Source organism: Onychostruthus taczanowskii, unplaced genomic scaffold, assembly GCF_017590055.1.
Source record: "Onychostruthus taczanowskii isolate IOZ18803 unplaced genomic scaffold, ASM1759005v1 scaffold15, whole genome shotgun sequence".
Lineage (NCBI taxonomy): Eukaryota > Metazoa > Chordata > Aves > Passeriformes > Passeridae > Onychostruthus > Onychostruthus taczanowskii.
In genome coordinates, this window is record NW_024498685.1 from 6,091,238 (window position 1) to 6,112,540 (window position 21,303).

At 45.2% G+C, this 21,303-nt stretch overlaps 1 protein-coding gene across 2 annotated transcripts; it reads left to right on the forward strand.

Annotated features, from left to right (window-relative positions):
* Positions 1-458: 458 nt before the first annotated feature.
* PTHLH (parathyroid hormone like hormone) lies at positions 459-12,018 on the forward strand. 2 transcript variants are annotated; one of them, XM_041398734.1, is made up of 4 exons: positions 459-595; positions 2,360-2,482; positions 7,932-8,354; positions 11,901-12,018. In XM_041398734.1, exons 2-4 carry the CDS (start codon positions 2,382-2,384, stop codon positions 11,908-11,910), a joined length of 534 nt encoding a protein of 177 aa, XP_041254668.1. In that variant the 5' UTR covers positions 459-595; positions 2,360-2,381; the 3' UTR covers positions 11,911-12,018. The 2 variants fall into 2 exon arrangements, with proteins under 2 accessions (XP_041254668.1, XP_041254667.1); XM_041398733.1 differs by lacking the exon at positions 459-595 and adding an exon at positions 1,231-1,349.
* The last annotated feature ends 9,285 nt before the right edge of the window (positions 12,019-21,303 follow it).

The following is a 21,303-nucleotide window of genomic DNA, read 5'->3' on the forward strand; positions in this document are numbered from 1 at the left end:
AGGAAATTCTAAAAATATTTGGTGGAATTTTACTTTTAACATGAGCAATACACCTTATGAGTTTGTGGGGGTTATTTTCTGGGGATGTCACAATTATTTTTAATTAGTCGAAAGGGCAGTGTAAATCAAAGACGCCTATTAGCTATACGTTTTAATTTATAGCCTACCAGGTGTTCAGGGAATTTATTTACAGCATAAACGATTTAATGTTTTCAGCATGATTTCTATTTCAGCTCTTATGCTGTCGGTTTTATTTGCCTGTGTGATGCGGAATCTGGGCTTTTAAATCGTGTCAGCAAGCGTCGTTTAACTTCAAATAACCTGCAGGTAGAAAAACGCTTTGCTTTGCACCTAAACTTTCTCGGCGCGCCTGCTTTAATTCGGGGGCAGGATGAGAAGGAGCAATCAGCCGGCACGCCTCAGTGTTTTGTTGCGGCTGGCGAGGGTGTTGGGAAAGCATTCCCTGTAAATCAGGCTGTCAGCGGCACAGCCAGCGACCCCGCTGCCCCCGCCGCGCTCTCTGGAGAGGCTCGGCAGAGCCCCGCCGAGGGGCGAGGGCTCCCGGGATGCTGCGGGCACGGAGCTGCATCCCCAGGTGTGCTGGCACGAACGTGAGGAGATGGGCATGCAGATGGGCATTCCCTCCGGGAGAGCCGCCGGGGCGAGGGGCGCGCTGCCCCCCGGCTCTGTGCCCGTGTCCGCTTGGGGCAGCCGGGGCAGCTCCGGGCACCAGCAGGCTGGAGAGGCGGGCGGGCTGCGTCCCCTTCGGCTTTACACGAGTGGTGTCCCGGGATGGAAAAGTTTGGTGCCTCCGTCGCGGGGTGCGGGGCTGTCGTCCGGCGGTGCCCGGCGGGGTTCGGGGGTGGCCGGGGCAGACCGGGGCTGAGCGGGGCTGCCCTCCCGCCGCTCCGGCCACCTCTGTCCCCGCAGCCCCGAGTCCCTGCCCGCCTCGCACGGGAGCGCAACCTGACGCAGCGGTTTGCAGCGCCCTGGCCAGGCTGAAGGAGGGCGAAGTGGAAGGCGAAAAAGGGAGAGGAGGAGAAAACTTTCCACTAGTTTACTTTTTTGGCCAGGAGCGCCTGTGTTCATAGACCGCGAGTCCTTCCCCCAGCCCTCCCCCTGAGCTCCCCCCTCCCTTCACTAGCGTACAATTAGCATCATTAGGAACCGACCCTCCGGCTAATAGGGGAACGGCGACCAGCGACGGTAGGTGCGTGCAAGGAAAGGCGGCGGCAGTCCCGGGCAGCGCTTTGGGGCTTGAGCTAAAAAGTGCTCCCAGCGATGGGAGGAACCCCCGCGGCAGGGGAGACGCTGACCCGGGGGTAAACACAGAAAGGGGGAGCTGGAAGGTGAGCGAGAGAGGAGTGCGGCTGCAGAGGATGCGGAGAGCTCGGTCGGAGTCCTTGGGGTGCGCTGAGTGCGTGTGCTGCCCGGTGTTTCCCTTTCTTCGCTCCTTTTTGATTGCGGGCCCGGGAAGCGCTGATTCCCAGTCTCCGTTTTGGCTGTGGGTATCCCGCCCGGGCTCTCGCTCTCTCCGCACATGTTCCTAGGGCGCCATCTCTTTGCAAAACCCTCCGTGCTCCCTCAGGTCTCCCAGAGGCTGCTCCGGAGCGTGTGAACATCGCAGGCTGCAGCCCAGTCCAACCTGCCGAGCCAAGCGTGCTTCCCAGCCCCTGAGCCTCCCGGGGCTACCGCTCCTCCCAGACCTCTCGGGCTCTCCAGATAGGCAGCGACCTTTGCTTGTCTCTCCTTGTCACCGCTTGTCTCTCTCCTTGTCACTGTTGGGGACCAAAACTTTCTGGCAGCAGGGGACGTGAACCTGACCCTTTTTTTTTGCAGAGGTATACCGAAAGACAGATGCGGAGATGCATTCCCCCTCCGCCTCAGCCTGTGTGTGTGTGTGTGTTTGTGTGTCCGCGCGTAATTACAGAGAAGCGAGCAGCTGAGCTGACTTTTTGGGAATCTTTCCTTATCTGCAAAGAGTGCTTCTGCTGTAACATAAAGCCCTGAGAGGGTGGCTTAGCGGACTAGAGCTAAACAGGGCTCAGGGAACTCACTGAACCCCGCTCTAACCCCGTTCAAATGAGAGCTAGATGCTTTTTGAACTAATACTGAGAGAGATCTTGCCTGCGGGCAGCGAGAGACAGAGAGAGGGAGGGAGGGAGGGAAAGAGGGAGGGAGGGAGAGGCAGACAGCAAGGAAGGGAGAGAGACAGAGCGAAGTTTGGAAGGAGTGAGCCGAGAGCTCAGAAAGTTTGTTTTTCCTTCAGAGCCTCGGAGCTGGTAGAGCCGAAGCTAGGACTCCTTGAGGACGGCGCTGGCGCATCTGTCCCTCGGGACTGACCTCTCTTTCCTTGCAGGTTTTAAGCCCCGGAGGATACAATGTTCGCTAAACTCTTCCAGCAGTGGAGTTTCGCTGTGTTCCTGCTGAGTTATTCCGTGCCCTCCTACGGGAGATCAGTAGAGGGGATCAGCCGCAGACTGTGAGTTTCTCTTTTTCTTTCTTTTATTTTTTTCGTCTTTGCCTTTATTCGCCCTCGCTGCGGCCGCGGGGCGGGTGGGGAGCAGGGAGGGAGGGAGGGAGGGAGGGAGGCAGCCCGGGAGGCTCCGCAGCGCTGCCGGCTCTGCGCGGGGCCGGCCCGGGTTACCTGCCCCAGGTGCTCACCTGAGAGCACATTCGGGGCAGGGAAAGGGCTCTTTGCAGCCTCCTGACCTTACAAAGCTTTGGGGGAGGCGATGTGAAAGCTGAGGGGCTTCTCTTCCGACACACCTGGGTGATTGTTGCGCAGTTGCCCGGGACCCTCGCAGGGAGCATCCCGGTTTATCCAAACGCTGTGTGTTGCCCTAACTTACAGACGCTTCCTCGGCTCTGGCGTGGAGCCAATATTGATAGGGGTAGGGGAAACATGCAGAAGTGAGGGCCATCATGACACTGAAGTACTGAACAATTTCTTTGGATTTCTGCCACTTCAGGGGGAAAAAAAATCCAAAGGGAGTCCAGTATCTTACTTATAGGCAGAAGAATATTTTTTGATAAATGATAGTGTAACTTAAGACAGTCTGTTCAGGAAATGACCTTTTTGCTTCTTCCAAAATAATCAGCCTGGTTTATAGTAATACCCATACACAAAGTGCAGGAGAAGCCTCTGCACTGATGCGGGAGCAGCTGTCTCACACATCTGACTCCCTGGCTTGCATCAGATTTTCTAAGGAAGAAACACCTCAGTCACACTGGGGAGGGCTGTATTGTTATTCAGTTCCAAAGGAAGCCAAGTTGGGGAAAGAGTGCTGGAAAATCCGATCACAACTTACAGGGAAACATGACACAGCAAACAATTTCAGATGGGTTTCCTTGTAAATGTTTTATTACATACATAAGGACAAGATCTCCAAATAGCATTTCCTCTGCCACTTAAGCAACACACATAATAATAATTAAAAAAAACCCCAAACACACAAAAGAAAAAAAAATACTCCAGGTGAAGCGACTTCAGACACACCTAAATTTTGGCACCAGGCAGAGAGCTATTACAAATCTCCTACAGCAAATTGTGTAGAACATGTTATTGCTGATAATGTTACAGTGTATTATTCTCAGTCCATTAACCTTTAACTGCTTTGTACTCCTGAAAGCTGTTCTTGGGCTATTTCTTTCTTTTGGGACCATATTATATAGGGAAATTAAACTTAAGTTTCAAAAATAAATAAAAAAAAGAAAATAATTGAAGTGCAGTTAGATGCTGTTATTTTTTTGGCTAGGAAACTCTGAACTGGATCCAAGCCAAAATTGGTTGTTAAAAAAAATAGATTTGCAGAGAAATACTCTTTCTCTTTTTGAAGTTAGTGTAGTTCTAACACTTGTTTTTAAAGGTCAGGATCAGAGGTCTTCCCAGCTTCCCCATTCTGTCCTGACAGGGGGGAAGAAAAGTGTAAGCTAACCAGTGAAAAAGCATTTCTCAGCTCCCTCTTTGCTCTGGCATGTAAAACACACACAAGAAACCAGTCAGCTGTCAGTTAGTGGCATTCATGTAGTTTTGTTTGTGGGCACAGCACAAACACAGACACCACACTCAAACATGTGTCCTGTTTTAATATCACCACAAACCATTCCTAGAGTTAATGGCTAATAACTCATTTAGGCTTTGAGATTTTTTTTTCTCAGTCAAAAACTTAAGCCAGTAATGGATGAAAATACTGAAGCACATTATTATAGACATGCAAAAATAATCAAAATTATATAGGCCTGGTTCTACAGACTTTGCTGAAGCAAATATCTCATGGAAAGCAATAGCAAATTGTCCCAAGAAAAGTTTTCCAGACATGTTATTTGTTATAGGAGTGCTTTAGCTGCTAAAGAACTTCTGAGAAACCAGTAATGCCTCAAAATGAAATTTCATATTTTTATCATCATGTCCAGACATCGCAGCATCATGTCCCTAGATCTGTTCAAAATATTTTTCTGGAGCCTGAGATAGGTTGAGCAGATTTCCCTCCCTTTGGAGTCAGTGGCAAGGGCACTCAGTCTTGCAAAATACAGAGAGCTGACTGAATCCTCCTCAGTTATTTTGCTGAATTTGGGATCAGACCCAACATGAACAGTCAAGGATAATAACAGCTAAATAAGAGCAGCTCTCAGAGATAGAAAGCTGTAGCTTGAAGAATGTTGCCTTTTAGAAATGCTAGATATCTCAAGGAAAAAAAAAAAAAAAAAAAAAAAAAGAAGGAAGACTTTGCCTGAAAAGAGCAGCTTATCTGGAAGTACATGAAATCAGGATAGCCAGAAGTCATGGATTTCTGCTGCTCTCCCCATGATGAGACACTCAGCCTCATATGTACACAGTGTACTTGGATCCAGTAATCAGTTTGGATGCTCTGGTCAAGTACAAACCATCAACATCCCTCTCTCAAAAGTGTCTGCCACATGTAAGCTTAGCATATACTGCTCTTGGTTTGGATACATGATTCTTTTCCTTGGATGAGAGGTGTGTTTTATAGAAGGATGGAAGGGACCTCTAGTGGGTCATCTTAACCCTAACAGCCTAATGTTTTTTTCCATATTGTGGCCAATATGTGAATGCAATCACTGCAGTCTCCATTGCCTTCCTCCTCTGAGTGTGTGGGTGAGATATTGTTGATATCTCCATTATGAAGCACTTCTTACATCAGTCCTCTTGGGCAAGCCTTTCTCCGTGACTTACAAACATAGGAGTTGTTTGAATAACTGAGGCAGAAGGTCAAAGAGATACGTATCTACCACATCTTTGTTTCAAGGAGGTTTTTTGGTCTAGAGTATACAAAGGAAGCTGGTAGGCAAAATGTAATCCTTAAGTCTGGCTGAGTAATAAAAGTCATGTGAAATGTAACACTACATAATGTTATACAATCATCTGGAATAGCAGAATGTTATTTGGGGCCAGACTTGATGCTAAATATCATACAGACATTTAAAGAGAAACCTACCCTCTTTGGCACACCAATCCCTCACACGTCAATCCCTGCATTATTTTGGAAATGCATACTCACTCAAGATGTAGATCTTGTAATGCTCTCTGACTGCCTTGTGTGTACTGGAACCAAATGTTTAGGTTTCAGCTCTGTAAAATGGAATAGGTTTTCAATCAAGTGGACTTTAATAACAGGCTTTGGAGAGTCAAGATTTTGTCACAGTGGGGAAGTTGACCAAATACACATTAGAGGATTAAGGCAGCTTTGGGTTGTCTGTGATAGAAGGAATTATCCTTGGTAGTTCACAAGAGGCAGTAGGAAAGCTTTGCTCATCACATGAGACACTGGTTTACACTCCCTAAAGCAGAGAGATTTCATACACTTTCTATGAACTAAAAGAGTGAAAGCAGAACTGCATTTGCCATGCAGATTTCCTGAGAAAATAGACTAGTGAAGCTCGGAATGTAACCTGGGTCACACCGGACAGCCTGACAGGCAGCACAGAGGCAGTGACACAGAGGAGCCCAGGGTGCTGGTTTTATTGGCCTACTTGCCAGTCAGACTGACCCTAATGAGAAGGGTGTTGGAGATGGCTCTTGTTCAAAAAACTTCTGAGGCAGATCACGAGTTTGTGTTAATGGTCACAGCTGCACTGAAGAGAAAGACACGATGTGGGATCAGCTTAGCATTGTCACATTGCATTTTTGCTTAGGGACATTTAGAAGAGGGGCATAAAATATTTGTCCTAAAGGCTGAAGTAATCCAAAACTGATTTTGGGACGCTTAAAACACAGCCAATATTACTCACAAACCTCTGTATATGCAGAGCTGATTTTGAGCAAGATTTTGACAGTCATCTTCCAGTCTCACTGTGGAATGGGGGAAAGCTGCTGTTTGAATTTTGCACTGAGCAACAGAGATGTAGTATCACTTCAATCCATCATTTGAACCCAGTACTCAAAAAGTGCAGCCCTACAAAGACAAAAATTGAAGGGGGTTCCCTTAAAACAGAGTTACTTTAAATTACCAACTTCCAATAGCTCTGTTATTGATCAAGTCATAAACCTGAATAGTTTGGCTGAGGGGACTGAGAAAGAGAACCTGCAGAACACTCCCAAATATTTTGCATTTTCAAATCTGGTAACATAGCAGGATGGGATGGAAGGAAGAAATATTCACTCCCAATGATGTGTCTTCTTCCAGTTCACCCACATGCAAAAACCACTTCTTACCCAGCTAATTGACCAGATGATTATAGGACAAGCAAAGCAGTGAATGGAATTTCTTTGGCCAGTGAGAATCCAGCAGCATGCCATACCCTGATGCAAGAGGAGAGATTCCATAGCCAAACTCTGCATGCTGGAGTAGAGCAATTGGAAGGATAAACTGTATTATTGCATTCATGGGAACGCAGCTAAAATCCCAGCTTGTGCTCTGTCTGTGGTTCACAGCACAGCTGTGCATCTATTCCACTTCAAGAAAAAGGCATGTATTTTCTCACATTTTCTCTGGTTATTTATTATCCAGGTGTCATTTGTATCTTCTTTCCTCAGATGTTTAATACATTCCTTGCCAGTACAACATCTCTAAAAGACAGATAGCTACTCAACTCCCAGTTCCTTGAAAACAAGACAGAGCTCAGTGTACCAAAAGGTCAGGATGAACTCTGGAAAAACCACTCTAACAACCCAGGATGCTCTTGATGAAGATCCAGTGAAGAGGTTTAGCATAAAATTCAAACAGCACAGCACACAAGAAATTTGGCCCCAAAGTTCACACTTCAAGCAATACTAGGAGGGCATCTAAAACCATAATTAGACACAAGTGAGCAAGCAGTAAATCCACAGGAGTGGCTGAGGCTCATCTCTGCTGATGCTCAGGCTGCCTCCTTGGATAGCTCATTATGGACTGAAGTGCCTGTGCTTTAGGCACCCAAATTCAAACATTTTTCCCTTATACTCCTGTATTTCACTTCTTTAAATGTAGGAGTAAAATGCACTTTTATGTGCTTGTTTATGTTTTTGAAGTACATGACTAAGCAGAAGAAAATCACTAGAATGGTGCTGTATAAACACTGCTTCCGGCTCCAGTACAAGTGGTGGGTTTTCCCTCTCTTCCTGTATTATCTGACCCTTTAGTTTTCCTATCTCTGACAACTGCCTTCCTGCTTTTACTGCCCCAAGTGTGATATATTAAGAGTCATGATGCTTTCCTAGAACAGAGCTGTGACTAATCCAGCTCCAGGGGTGTGTGATCGGTCAGCTGAGAATTATTACCCACTTGAGTCTTTCTCTTCTCTGCTGAGAGCAGCTACTCTGAGGATGAAGCAGGACTTGCTCCAGCAGTCTGGCTTCATTGGATTCTCCAAGCCTGGTACATGATCACTGTGGCCACCACAGCCAGAGAAGAGAGGAGCTCTGCCAAACACTGGGAATTCAATAACCAAATCCTAAATTTTTTTCCCTCTCCTCTCTTTTCTTCTTTTAGCAAACGAGCTGTATCAGAGCACCAGCTATTGCATGACAAGGGCAAGTCAATCCAAGACTTACGAAGAAGAATATTCCTTCAAAATTTAATCGAAGGTGTCAACACTGCAGAGATCCGCGCAACGTCAGAAGTGTCACCTAACCCTAAACCTGCCACCAACACCAAGAACTACCCTGTCAGGTTTGGCAGCGAAGATGAGGGCAGATACCTAACTCAGGAGACAAACAAATCACAAACCTACAAGGAGCAGCCCCTGAAGGTGTCAGGGAAGAAAAAGAAAGCAAAGCCTGGAAAACGTAAGGAACAAGAGAAGAAAAAGAGGCGAACCCGCTCAGCTTGGCTAAATTCTGGCTTGTACGGAGACGTCGTGACCGAGAGCCCACTCTTGGACATCTCTGTTACTACACATAATCAAACTTTGAGGTAATTCTGCTATATTCTTTTGGGGAGCATGCAATTTATTTAACTGAAGTTGTTATCCCTTGGTGTGAGAGGCTGAGGCCAAGGCCTCGCTCAAACTGGGAGTAAAAGCAGATCTTTGTGCTTGTGACTTGGCAGTGGCTTTTCAAGCCACTTTTCAAGCACAGTCTCAAGGTGCTCTCAGCAGGTAAGTGCCCCTTCCACTTTGCACTGGAGACAGAGCCTTTCTTTCCCATGAGACACAACTCACATAAACAACTTATTGCTGAAATCTGCTCACTGAAGCTGAGTAGTAAAAGAAGGCAATTCTGTAAAAAGGAAGCATACCACAGTAACTAAATTTTCCCTTCCTGCTTTAACCGTAGTGTATCTCACATCGTATCTTGGTCCCACACTTGGGCCTCAGCAGATTGAAAGCTTTGACTTTTATTTAAGGTTGTGCATCTATAAAATGGCGAAGTTTTCTTTCCTTCCTCTCAACACCTCCCCTTTTTGGCTCCTTTCCTACCCTTGCTTTACAGTTTTTCATTTCACTGTTTAACCTTAGGGGAGAACATGGAAAAATTCTCTCTCAGTAATATCTGCAAACAACGCAGACCAGCCTTTCACCATAAAATTTTCCCTGCCATTAGGATTTTTTAATTCAGCTCCATCCTTTTGCCAGCTTGTGAAGCAATTACGTTGCTGCTTAAAAATGTTTAGCATTGCTCTTGGAGAGGGACATACTTCCCTCATGCATGACAGTGAAGGGTTTTTAGGGCAGTGGCCTGGAGACATCAGCCTAGATGTCCCAAGTGAATCATCCCCTTGCAGTCATCTCAGCTTGAGTGGAAATCTGCACACTTGCAGACAAGGCCAAGGATTCCACTCTTCAGTTCTCCTCAAATGTTTGCATTTCACCAGCAAAACCCCATCCTTTTCTCTCCTCCTCCCCTTCACCTTGGCAGAAGAGAGACATCAGAGAAGTGTCACTTGCTTACAGTAAATCCCTTGGAAAGAGACACCAGCTGTGGGATTTACTAAAAATCCAGCCTGGGATTAAGCTTTACAGCCCACAGTTTGCAATGTGCTCCATCACCTCAGCTCATGTTGGCACCTAAAGGAGCCACCAACACCTGGGGCTGGGCACTCAGATCATGGACCAGGGTATCCCTGACCATAAACCAGATATCCCAGACCAAAAACCAGGATATCCCAGACCAAAAACCAGGTGGCATGGCTGTAGCAGGTAGGAGGGAAGTAAGAGACTCTGGTTTGTCTCAGCACCTTAGGAAAGGCAAACTTCAGGATTCTGCTCAGGAGGTGCCTGAGGTTTCAACAGATATCAAGGTCAAGATATCAACAGATATCAACACAGTCGTGTTGGTCAGTGTATGACACCTGTCTTGAGCACAAAGAAATCTAGGCTGTAGGCACAAACATCCTAGGGAATTTCAAGAATTTCAATTTCTTTTTCTTGCTGTGTTGTCTTTGGAGTCCATCTAATGGGACATATAAAAGACAGGTACAACCTTATTGGTTTTCCCAGTTCAGCCTTTCTGTTTGAAGTGTGTCTGGATGGCTGAAGGCTCTCAGCTTTACTGTGGAGTTCAATATCCAAATGCAGCATTTCTCACAGATTCTTAAAAAGAACTTATTTTTTAGATAATTAATTTGAGATGATTAAATAAGGAGAATCCATTAAAAAAGGAAAAGGGAATTCCTCCTTCACAAGTACAGAGAATATGTTGGTTCAGCCCTAACAAACTTCTAGTACCTGAGTTTTTAAGTTATCTCAGTAGGCTAGCAAAAGATGTAAACTTTAAGCATGATTTTCACTGTAGCTCTATGCTTCTGTTCTGCTGAACACCCTGGATTAAATCTTCATTCCAATTCTCTCTGATCAGTCTTGAAAACAAAATTTTGGGTTTAGATCCAAAAAAATGGACAACAATAACATAAACTCTAGATCTTTTGAATTCCTACAAGGAGTATCTCATGGAAGAAGCCAATCTTGCAAAACCTAGGTCCAAATCACAGAATGCAGCTTGCAAATTATCATTAGTACAGAGCCCACTGTCAAGATGTGGCTTAGCTTAAACTTTAAAACCAAGCCTGAAATCCAGGCTAAATTGAAAATTTCACTATCTTAGAAATAGGCCTGAGTAGTGCAGACATGCACACACACACAGCCATGCTGTATGAATTATGTGCCGTTGTTACACCTGTTGGAATATATCCTGAAATGGACCCTAATATTCTTGCTACCTAATTATCAAGGAGCTTCATGCTAGCATTTCCATTCCAGGCACTTTAAAATTATTTCTCATGAACATTCCAGCTATATTCCCATTTAAATTAAATTAAGGTGCTCTTACTTAATTTCAAAAAAACCTTTTAAATGTGTAAGCTCCTGAATGATAGATGTAGCTTCCCATTCAATATGTATGTTAAGAAAACCTTTTAAACCCTCCAGGAGCTGAGGCTTGTTGTGCCTCACACCCACACAATTTTGGCCACATGGGAAGTTACCCCCAGCTCTGGTGATCAGCCCTGCAGCAGAGAGAAGCCCACTCCATCCTATATCTTAGGTGCTTCCCAGGGAACCCCTAAAAAACACATGCTGTTCACAGGGACAGGAGGGAAAAAAGCCCAACCCTTCAGCATTTCCTGCAGCAACTTCATGTGGGAGCACAGGGAATACACTGACAGGGTGGGAGCAGGCTCTGCTCTGTTCTCATGGGGAGAGAGCTCACACCAGCCTGCAGCATCCCCTGGAAAACTCCCAGGTCTCAGGACTGGGTGCAGCTGATTGCTTCAGCAGGGCTGAACGAAACAGGAGCTGCAGGGTAACAGGATGGGATGGCTGCTTTCTTTCAGGACCAAGCTCTCTGTCTCCCAGAGGGAAAGGTCCAGGATTAGAGCCTTTTCACACAGCCAGGCACAGGAAGAGATGCCATCAAGGTTGTGCTGGCTCCAAGCTCTGAGCAGCCTTTGCTCACACACACACCACAGCCCCCTGCCTGAGAGCTGGTCTCTCAGTGGGAAAAAGAGACCAAGTGAGCCCCATGGCACTGTATTCATCAGAACATGGCATCACACCCCAGCATGAACACAGCACCACCACAGCGTTAACAAGGACTCAAAATTATTTTTGCTTTCCTCCAACTGTATTTTTTTTTTCTTTTCAGCACTTGACATTTTTATCATAGGGTGATACAATTCTTCTGCCTGAGAAGATACTCAGGTATCTTCTTGCATGAGGCTATAAATAAAAAAAAAAGCCCCTTTCCATTCCTCTGAGGGTACAATGGCCTCAGTGTGTGACAAACTGTGGGTCATGACAATTCTAGAGGAGTTGCATTGAGAAAAACGTAACAGAGATCTTGAATAAATGTCTAAAGCTGTGACATGATCAAACACGCCCTGTTATGGCAGAAGGTTACTAGCAAGGCACACCTGTTACAGCTTGTGGCACTCTTGCTATTGATTCTATGTCCACACATTTGAAGTGAAAAAGTGAAAATTAATTAATTTTTCTGTTTTTCTTGTCCCTTCTTTTCTTTGCAGGAGGCGCTGATGTTTTCAGCAAGAGATATTTGGAAGACACATTGCAGTATTCTGTAATAGTGAACATATGGGAAGTATTAAAATATTTATTACCTGTAAATATTGTAAATGCTCAGAATAAAACCTTTTCCCCCCATTGCTCTCTGAAACTGCACATTTGGTTATTGTGAATTTTCCTTTTTTTTTTTTTTTTTTTTTTTGGCTAAGGCTAAGACAATTATTATTGTCACATTTACCATAATTTATTTTGTTGACTGGTGTATTTATTTTGTGAACGTATCTTGGTGCTGCTGACTTTCTATATTTTTTGTAACATAATGCACTTTAGATATACATATTGAGTACATTGATAACTGACATAAAATGTTCCTGTTTTGTGGTTGACTTCAATGAATGCCTACATACAATTGTTCAAACTGATTTTCCTTTGTGCATGTATAATAGCAGTATTTTAAAATTTGTAAAAAATGTCTAATAAAATATAATCTAAATCATGACTCAACAGGAAAATGTGTTTTTTAGGAATTTCAAGAGCAGGAACAAATTTTTTTATTTACTACATCTGAAAATTGTTTTAAATGTAATGTGTTTACATTGGTCTAAACTCCCACATTTTCACATTAGCTTTTACTTAAAGATCACTCAGAACATATTTTTGTTCCAGTGTTCTATTTCAAGTTGCTCAGTTGCTGAACAACCCTGGGGGTGAAAAAAGCTCCCAGAGTTCAGACCCTGGTGCAGGGGAAGCAGATTCCCAAGGTGCCCAGAACCCCTGCACTCTCCAAACTGGAGGCAGTGAGGAGCAGCCCCAGGGGAGGCTTGGCTTGCTCTGCCCTGGGAAGGTGCTCCCAGGATCCAGGTTGCCCAAAAAAGCCCAGCTCTCTGTCCTGGGCTCCCAACACCTCTGCCCCCAGAGCCAGGTGGTCACAGCACCAGTAGAGTCTCAGCTCTTTGTGCTCCTGCATGTGTGAGGGGGCAAAACTTGTTTTCTGGGTGGACATACAGAGGCTGGAAACTGTGCCAGGGGATGTACCACCGGGTGCTCTTGCATTGCTGGAATACATTTTCCCCTCTCCCACCGCAAAGATGCCTCACATGGCTCTGTTTCCAAAGCCATCCGCTTTAATCCTGCTTCTGCCTCGTCCCCACAGACCAGACCAGCCAAGAGAGACACCCCCTTCAAGACTTCATGTCCACTGGCTGAAGGAAACACGAGATAAAAAGTCATGGTCTATCACTTTTTCTTGCTTTTATCCCTTTTGTGTTCAAATCACAGCAGCAGCTGTGGGGGCAACCTGAGTAAAGGGAATTGTTTCACAGAGATATCTGAACTTTGCAAAGTCCAACTGAATTTCCTCTGTCCCACTCCTTTAACACCAGCAACATCAGAAAAATGCAAGCATGGAAAAATAAATCACAAATCCTGGGAATTTTAAGATAGTTCTTGTAATTGTTGCTCTGTTCTGTCATTGCCAAACTTTTCTTTTTTATTCTTCTTTCCTTTTTTTTTAAGTGCCATCTTTTTCCATTGCCAAAGTACAGCCATCATGTAATATAAACCAGATGTATTTCTGCTCCCTACCCAATCTTGCAGAAAATTACCTCAAAGAAAATACTAAAAGCAGGAAAACTTGAGAAAAGATCACCCATCCTTCCCAATCTACTTCTCTGGAGTGTGAAATTCAACGCTTCATTATGTCCAGTTAATTACAGCAGCCACAAAGCACGTGCATGCTGTTTCCTTTTCAGATGAAAAATATGGTACATGATGAAGCATAGCACGAAGGAAAAAAGGCAGGGTTTCTGCACATTTTTGACTTGGCCTCCTTGCACATCCTGCCTATTTATAGTATCCAGCTAATGCTTGGATTTATACAACTGAAGTTAACTGCAATATATTCAGAAGACAATTTTGTATCTCAGGATTACCAGCATATCCCAGCTGGAACTAAAACTGAAATCTCTGGTGGTCAGAGGCAATTTATCTTCATCAGAAAGGATGAGCCTTGGCAGACAGGGGCCCAAAGGGCATGAACCAAACCAAAAACCCAAGTGCTTAACCTTGGCTCCACAGAAGTGGCCTCCTCATAAGAGGAAAACTGATTTTGAAGTGTCTCTGGTCTGCCCTGTATTCTTCCACTGTCCAGTGAGGACTTGTAATTTTTTCCTGGTTTCCTATAGGTAAAACCTGCAATTGTAGAGAGTTTAAGCAAAAGTTCTGTTTTTCTGAAAGACCTTTGCACAGGCCTTACAAAAGCTGTGTGTGGAGCCTGTGCTTCACAGACTCTGGTTTGAAAGTCGATGCTGCAGACTCCACCAAGCTGAGTGCAATACCTTTTTGAGCTCTCAGCTTTGCAGGAAAATAAATCCTGAAGATCCCCATTTCTGAGACAAACTAGAGCAGTTTGCCTTTCTTGTGGTGGGGGGTAAGATCTCCCAGAGATTTCAGTTTCTCAGACAGTTAAACCCTAAATGTTTAACTAGTCTCAAAGACCCCTGCGCTGGTCAGGACCTGAGAATCAGAACTTATCCTGGTATTTTCTAATGTCCATGGCACCAAATCCTGAAGGAGAAAAGAAATAATGCTCAAACTTCAGTATTTCATGTTTTACTGAACGACCTCTAGGAAGGCTGCACTCTTGCATTCATGTCCTTTCAGCTCTGTTTCTCTTGCTCTCCCAATTCCCAGCTAATCCCAGACCTCACCTCCCTCACAGCACCTTTCCCCACCAGTCTCTTGTCTCAGCAAGTCCTTTCTCCACATCCTGCCTCACAGCCATTGATCTTGTGTTTCTCCAAGCCCTTTATCCCAGCTTTTCCACTGGTGGGTTGTGCTCTTCCCTCAGCATCCCCATCATCCTCCATTCCTCCTGCTCTCTGCCCATCTCCCAGCAGGAACATTAGTGTGAAGCTTCCTCCTTCACACCACCCTATCCCAGTGGCTTTTCCCAAGCTCCTGGCTAAGCAGGAGCTGTGGGGAAAATCATCCTTTGCCTTCATCGTCTCTGAGCATGAGCCTGCTCAGATGGAAGGGTCTGCCCTCCTGGAGGGTGGTGGGATGTGCACAGAAAGTCCACTCATGCACAGGAGCTGAACCATAATGAGGGTTTTGCTTATAAAGGAGATTCCATTAAATTAATGTGATTTTTCAGAGGCTTACAGCATGCCCAGATGTTCCTCAAGGTGATAAAAGAGCACTCACTATGCAGAGGATGCCCTTCCAAATTTCCACTTTTTCCTCTGTGAGCCATAGATGTGCTAGGGCTTCTCAGGAGAAATTCCAAAAGATTTTTTACTTGGGCAATACAATTGATTTTCCTTGGTTTACATTTAAACACATAAATTTGGCTGAAATCTCCTGAAAGGCAGTTTCCAATGTTTCACCTGGACAGGTCAGATCCGAGTCAGAACTACAAAGAAATGGTGAGGCCAGCGTGTGACACCAGGGCATGGTGGCCTCACTCAGGCGTGTCCTGAGCAGCAGTCCTGCCTCCCAGACCCAACCAGCACAGCCTGAAACTTTGTTCCTGCCCAAGACCTCCAAGGGGAGCACAGGTTTGGCACCCACCACAGCTCTGGTTTTACAGCAGTCCCCGTGTTTACTACAGAACTTAAAAGTGGTTAAGAGACATCAAATGCTGACAGCTCTTCCCAGCAGCTCCCCTGTGCTGGACCTCCATCACAGCCCTTTCCAGGCTCCGTGCACTTGGCACAGGGAGCTCATGCAACAGTAGAGTTCCTCTCACAGAGTTTGTTTCGTGGTCCTTTGTAAATACAGACATTTATCTGCCCTTCGAGACGCACAAAAAACAACCAGTGCAGTTTATGCCTGTCCTCTGGAAGGGCTCTCTGCTCTCAAGGAAGGCATTTCAGGCACAGGAACTGCTTGGCTTGGTTTGAAGCACTCCCCACCCCAACCTGTGGACAGCACTGTCCCAACACAACGCAGCCACAGTGCAGTGATCATGCCTGTTCACTCATGAGTAAGTGCCCTTGATCTGCTGAGCCACCACAGAGAACTTGGCTTTCTTGCAGTAATTCAGAAAGTCGGGGATTGCTGGCTGTATTTAGTTACAGCCTTTGAGAGTTTGAAACATTTTGTTATTTGGTCATAATTTACTGCAGAGAAAAAGCGCTGTGATAGTTTCTGTGGAGTCTGAGGAGCTTTATTTACTTGAAAAAGAGATACTATTAGAGGAAGCACAAGCCACCTTTTAAGCACCACAACATGATACCTCACAAAATAAAATGGGAACCATCAGCATGAGGAGTTGGGTCAGATGAGCAGCAAAGTCACTAAAAAGTACATTTTGTCCTCTACTGAAACTACCACTGGCTTCTGCAAATAGATTCAAGAACAAAGCAGGGAAAGGGGCACATGCATTCATCCCCAATTTTAATGGGGTGAGCACTGGGACTCCTTGGGAAAGTAATTTCATTTCTTTATCCTAGCAATTATTCAAAATGGAGTCACATTTGTCCAGTTTTCTGAAGATTTGTGAGCTGTGTGAAAAGCTTGGGGCAGAAATGTAAAACATTAGTGTGTAGCCTGCCCCTCTCCCACTCACTGGCTTGGTTGGTTGGTTGATTGATTTTGGTGGTGATAGCTTTGGTTTGATTTGTTTTGTTTTGTTTTGTATTGTGTTGTGGTGTTTTGTTCTGTTGGGTTTTTTCACCGTGGTTGCTTATCCCACTTTTTAACCAGGCTATGAACACGGTCATCAGGTAATAAGTGACAGGTTTCATATTCACCCAGATAAAGGTGACAATGCTTAAAGACATTTTCTCGTGGCTCATCCATCCCCCAGGATGCCCCTCTGGACACTGACTTCAGTGGAAGCTATGCACACAGCTTCCCACACAGTTCTCTGAATACACACCCCCTCGAGTCCACTTTTTTAATTGGTTTCCTGGACGGTTCTCCTCACAAATAATTTTTTCCTGCAGTTAATGTTAACTAATTTGCTGTGGAAAATGTCTATGATCTAACCTTCTCCATGCCTTTCTTTCCAGATGTGTGAGTGATCCAAAAGAGTGGTTTGCAATGCCTATGCTGTGGACCATCCAACAGCTGGATTCTGCTCTCTGACAGGGCAGGTGAACATCCTCTGCACACTCATGGGCTCACTGCTGTGCTGAAATGTATTTCATTTCAGCCTGGATTTCAGAGAGCATGTTTGAGGCCACCCTGCATAGTGTGGACCAAGTTCCCTTAAGAAAAACTTCTGAACATTTGAAAGGATTTTTTTTTTTTCCAGTGGAACTTACAGGAAAGCCCTACATATTCACTAAGGAAAATCCTTCGTTATGTGTTGGAACCACCTTTCTTGCCATGGCTATGCATCTACAAGCATGTTAGAGTCTAGCAGAAGGGATTTGTGGGGATTACTGTTGTTAGAAATACATTTTATAAGATCTGGGTCACTCAAACAGAAACTAGGGCACAACAAAAGGAAAAAGAGTCACATCTTGTCACCTTGTGTGTCCATTTTCCCCATTTTGTCACTGCACTGGAGGAGTGAAGATCTACTGTGATTCAGCTCAAGTTTTCACACTGTTAGACACTTTACCTGTTTTCATAAACTTGTTCTTGCCCTCCTTCAGCCTTTACTAGATGAAAGGCCATGGAAACACACAAGCACTGGGTGCAGCTAACCCTGATCCAAACCAGATCAGAGCTTCTCCCAGTAAGACGAAAAGCGTCTGTGTCACGTTCTGCCAGAGGTTCAGGTCAGCAATCAGACCAACCCCAGGGTGAAATGAGAACTGCCCCCTGGCTCCTCTCACCCAGGCCAGGGAGCACAGGAGTGGTGGCCCATCCATGTGAGAACTGGAGCTTAAGCAGCCAATTCCCCAGTCAGGCTTTTAGGCAAGTCTCCTTTTGGAATTCTGAGACAAAACAGGGAAGATTTAGGACTTTGCTGTACCCACTTTAAAATGTCTACAATTTCCAATGCCAGCAGGCAAGAAGAGTCTGTAAACACATCTTCTCCTTTCTACCTTTTGCATTGCTCCTGTTCCTGTTCCAATAACAACCAGGAGAGATTTACCAGGAAAGCACATAAGCTTAATACATTTTTCATAAGATAAAATGGGCTTATCATGCTTTTGGGGATAATGATGGATCTTCTTCTTATTGTGTAGCCATGACATTTCGCTCACACACATCATATCACCGGAGATAAAGGACAAGCCTCCTTGTAACTCCCCAAATATCCTGAGAAATGCACCTTGGGTTGGCAGGCTTGCTGCACAGCCTCGAGCAGTTTGAGTCTAATGTGCCAATATGAATCCCACATCATTCCTTTCCCATAAATAAGCAAGGGTTGCATGATCTCCTGGACCACAGAAGGGTTTTTCACATGCACAAGTGCTCAGTCCCTGATCACAGGGAGGCTCTGGAGTTTGTTGGATGCAGAACCTGCCAGCCACTCACAGCAAAACCACAACAACACACAGAGTCTGCAGGCAAGGCGGGAAAAAGAAGGCAAGAGCAGCTCCAGAGGCTGGCAGGATGTGTGGGCTCATCTCCTGGGACAACCAGGACAGAGTTACTGACAGCCACGTGAAGGACACACAGTTCCAAGTGATTGCTGGGACGAATTTGCATCGGTACAAAAACTTAACAAAAGTTTGGGATTTTTGAGTGTGAAAGATCCAGAGAAGCTGTGCTTCAAAAGACCTCTTCTCAAGCAGCCTGGATGTTGTGCAATGGCTACAGGAAGTTCCTTACAGGACAGAGTAGATTTGTTAATATCTGAAACATCAGATCATGAAATAAGATACAGAAAATGATATCCACATTAATGAAATGCAGCTGACATCTACTGAGTTTGGATTTTATTTTTGTACTGTACTTACTCTTACATCAGGGCTCCATAGGGCTAAGCAGATCCAGAACTCTCAGCTTTTCTCAGTTTTAGAGGCTCATTATTGGCACAAGAATGAAAACTTTAAATAAATATATCACAATCACTATGACTGCATTTGAGCTGCTGAGATAATGATAAGATGACATGGGGTAAATACTTGGAGTTAAGAGCTCTAACAACAGTTGATTCGTCACTTATATTTAATCCATTTAAGAGACGTTTTTATCAGACAAAGATCAACCCACTGGGACCATTAATAGTTACACTTATAAAAAAAGCCAGCAGCCAGAGACCAACAGAGACAGACGTAGCAGTCTTACAGTTGAAAATCACCAGTAAATTTAGAGCACGCTCACATGAACTTTTTGCTGTGTGTGTTATTATTTAAACAGCATTGTAGTAAGAGCATATGCATGCATAATCAAAACCATGCCCAAGGATCTAATGAAAATACTGGGAACAAAGGAGCTCAGGAGAATGCCTGGCTCTTCCTAGGTGATTTTAGCAGATGAAGAGGAAAAGGAGCACAAAGGCGAGTTGCCTGGAAGAGCAGTGGGCTGATTTGTCAGAGCCTAGGTGGGATTACATGGAACAATTCCCAGCGGAACATACAGTGTCTGTTAGGTACGGAGAAAGGAATGCTGCTCTGGGTGCACTATAAACACCCTGCAGAGCTTTTGTTGATGTTAGCAGGAGCTATCCCCGGGCCCAGCAGACTGCTGGATGTGCTCATCGCTCACCGGCTGTCTCCCGAGAGGGGAAGAGGCTCACAGAATCACAGAGTCACAGAGACAGAATCACAGTCAGTCACAGAAACACAGAGTCACAGAATCACAGAGTCACAGTCAGTCACAGAATCACAGAGTCACAGAGACAGAATCACAGTCAGTCACAGAAACACAGAGTCACAGAATCACAGAGTCACAGTCAGTCACAGAATCACAGAGTCACAGAGACAGAATCACAGTCAGTCACAGAAACACAGAGTCACAGAATCACAGAGTCACAGTCAGTCACAGAATCACAGAGTCACAGAGACAGAATCACAGTCAGTCACAGAAACACAGAGTCACAGAATCACAGAGTCACAGTCAGTCACAGAATCACAGAGTCACAGAGACAGAATCACAGAGTCACAGTCAGTCACAGAGTCCGTCACAGAGTCAGTCACAGAGTCAGTCACAGAGTGACGCAGAGTGACAGTCACAGAGTCACAGAGACAGAATCACAGTCAGTCACAGAAACACAGTCACAGACACAGAATCACAGAATCACAGTCAGTCACAGAGTCCGTCACAGAGTCAGTCACAGAGTGACGCAGAGTGACAGTCACAGAGTCCTTCACAGAGTGACAGTCACAGTCACAGAGCCACAGAGTCACAGAGTCAGTCAAAGAGTCACAGAGTCCCTCACAGAGTCACAGTCACAGTGACACAGAGAGACAGTCACAGAGACAGTCACAGAGTCACAGTCAGTCACAGAATCACAGAGTCACAGAATCACAGAGTCAGTCAAAGAGTCACAGAGTCCATCACAGAGTCACAGTCACAGTGACACAGAGTGACAGTCACAGAGACAGTCACAGAGTCACAGTCAGTCACAGAATCACAGAGTCACAGTCACAGAGTCACAGAGTCACAGTCACAAAGTCAGTCACAGAGTGACAGTCACAGAGTGACAGTCACAGTCACAGAGCCACAGAGTCACAGAGTCACAGGGTCACAGAGTCACAGAGAAAGAATCAGAGTCACAGAATCACAGTCACAGAGTCAGTCACAGAGTCACAGTCACAGTGACAGTCATAGAATCACAGAATCACAGTCACAGAATCAGTCACAGAGTCACAGAGTCACAGAATCCCACAGTCATAGAGTCACAGAATCCCAGAGTCACAGTCACAGAGTCACGGTCACAGTGTCACAGAATCAGAGAGTCACAGAACCACAGAGTCACAGAACCACAGAATTACAGAATTACAGAATCATCAGAGAATCACAGAGTCACAGAACCACAAAATCCCAGAGTCATCACAGAATCACAGAGTCACAGAACCACAGAATCAATCCCAGTGTTACAGAACCTCAGAATCACAAAATGACAGAATATCCTGAGCTGGAATGGTGGAGCCATATGGATCACTGAGCCCAGCACCTGGCCCTGCAGCGCATCATCCCCAAGAGTCACACCCTGTTCCTGAGAGTGTTATCCAAATACTCCTTGAGCTCTGACAAGGTGGTGCTGTGACCAAGCTTGTCTCAAGGCATCCTTTTCATCCATCTCAAAAAATATCAGTAGTTAGCCCAGAAACCAGATGCTGATCTCACATTGGATTCTCAGGACTCATCCCTCATTTCACCAATATTTACCCTTCTGCCACTAGACAAGGCCATCAAGAATGAGGTAGGTCACAGCAGATCAGACACATAAGCTATGTCCAAGCAAAACTGCACACTGCAGGCATGTCCAAGCTGGGAAATTTATGTGTAGATTTCCCCCAATACAGTAGACAATAAATTAATTTGTGAGGATCT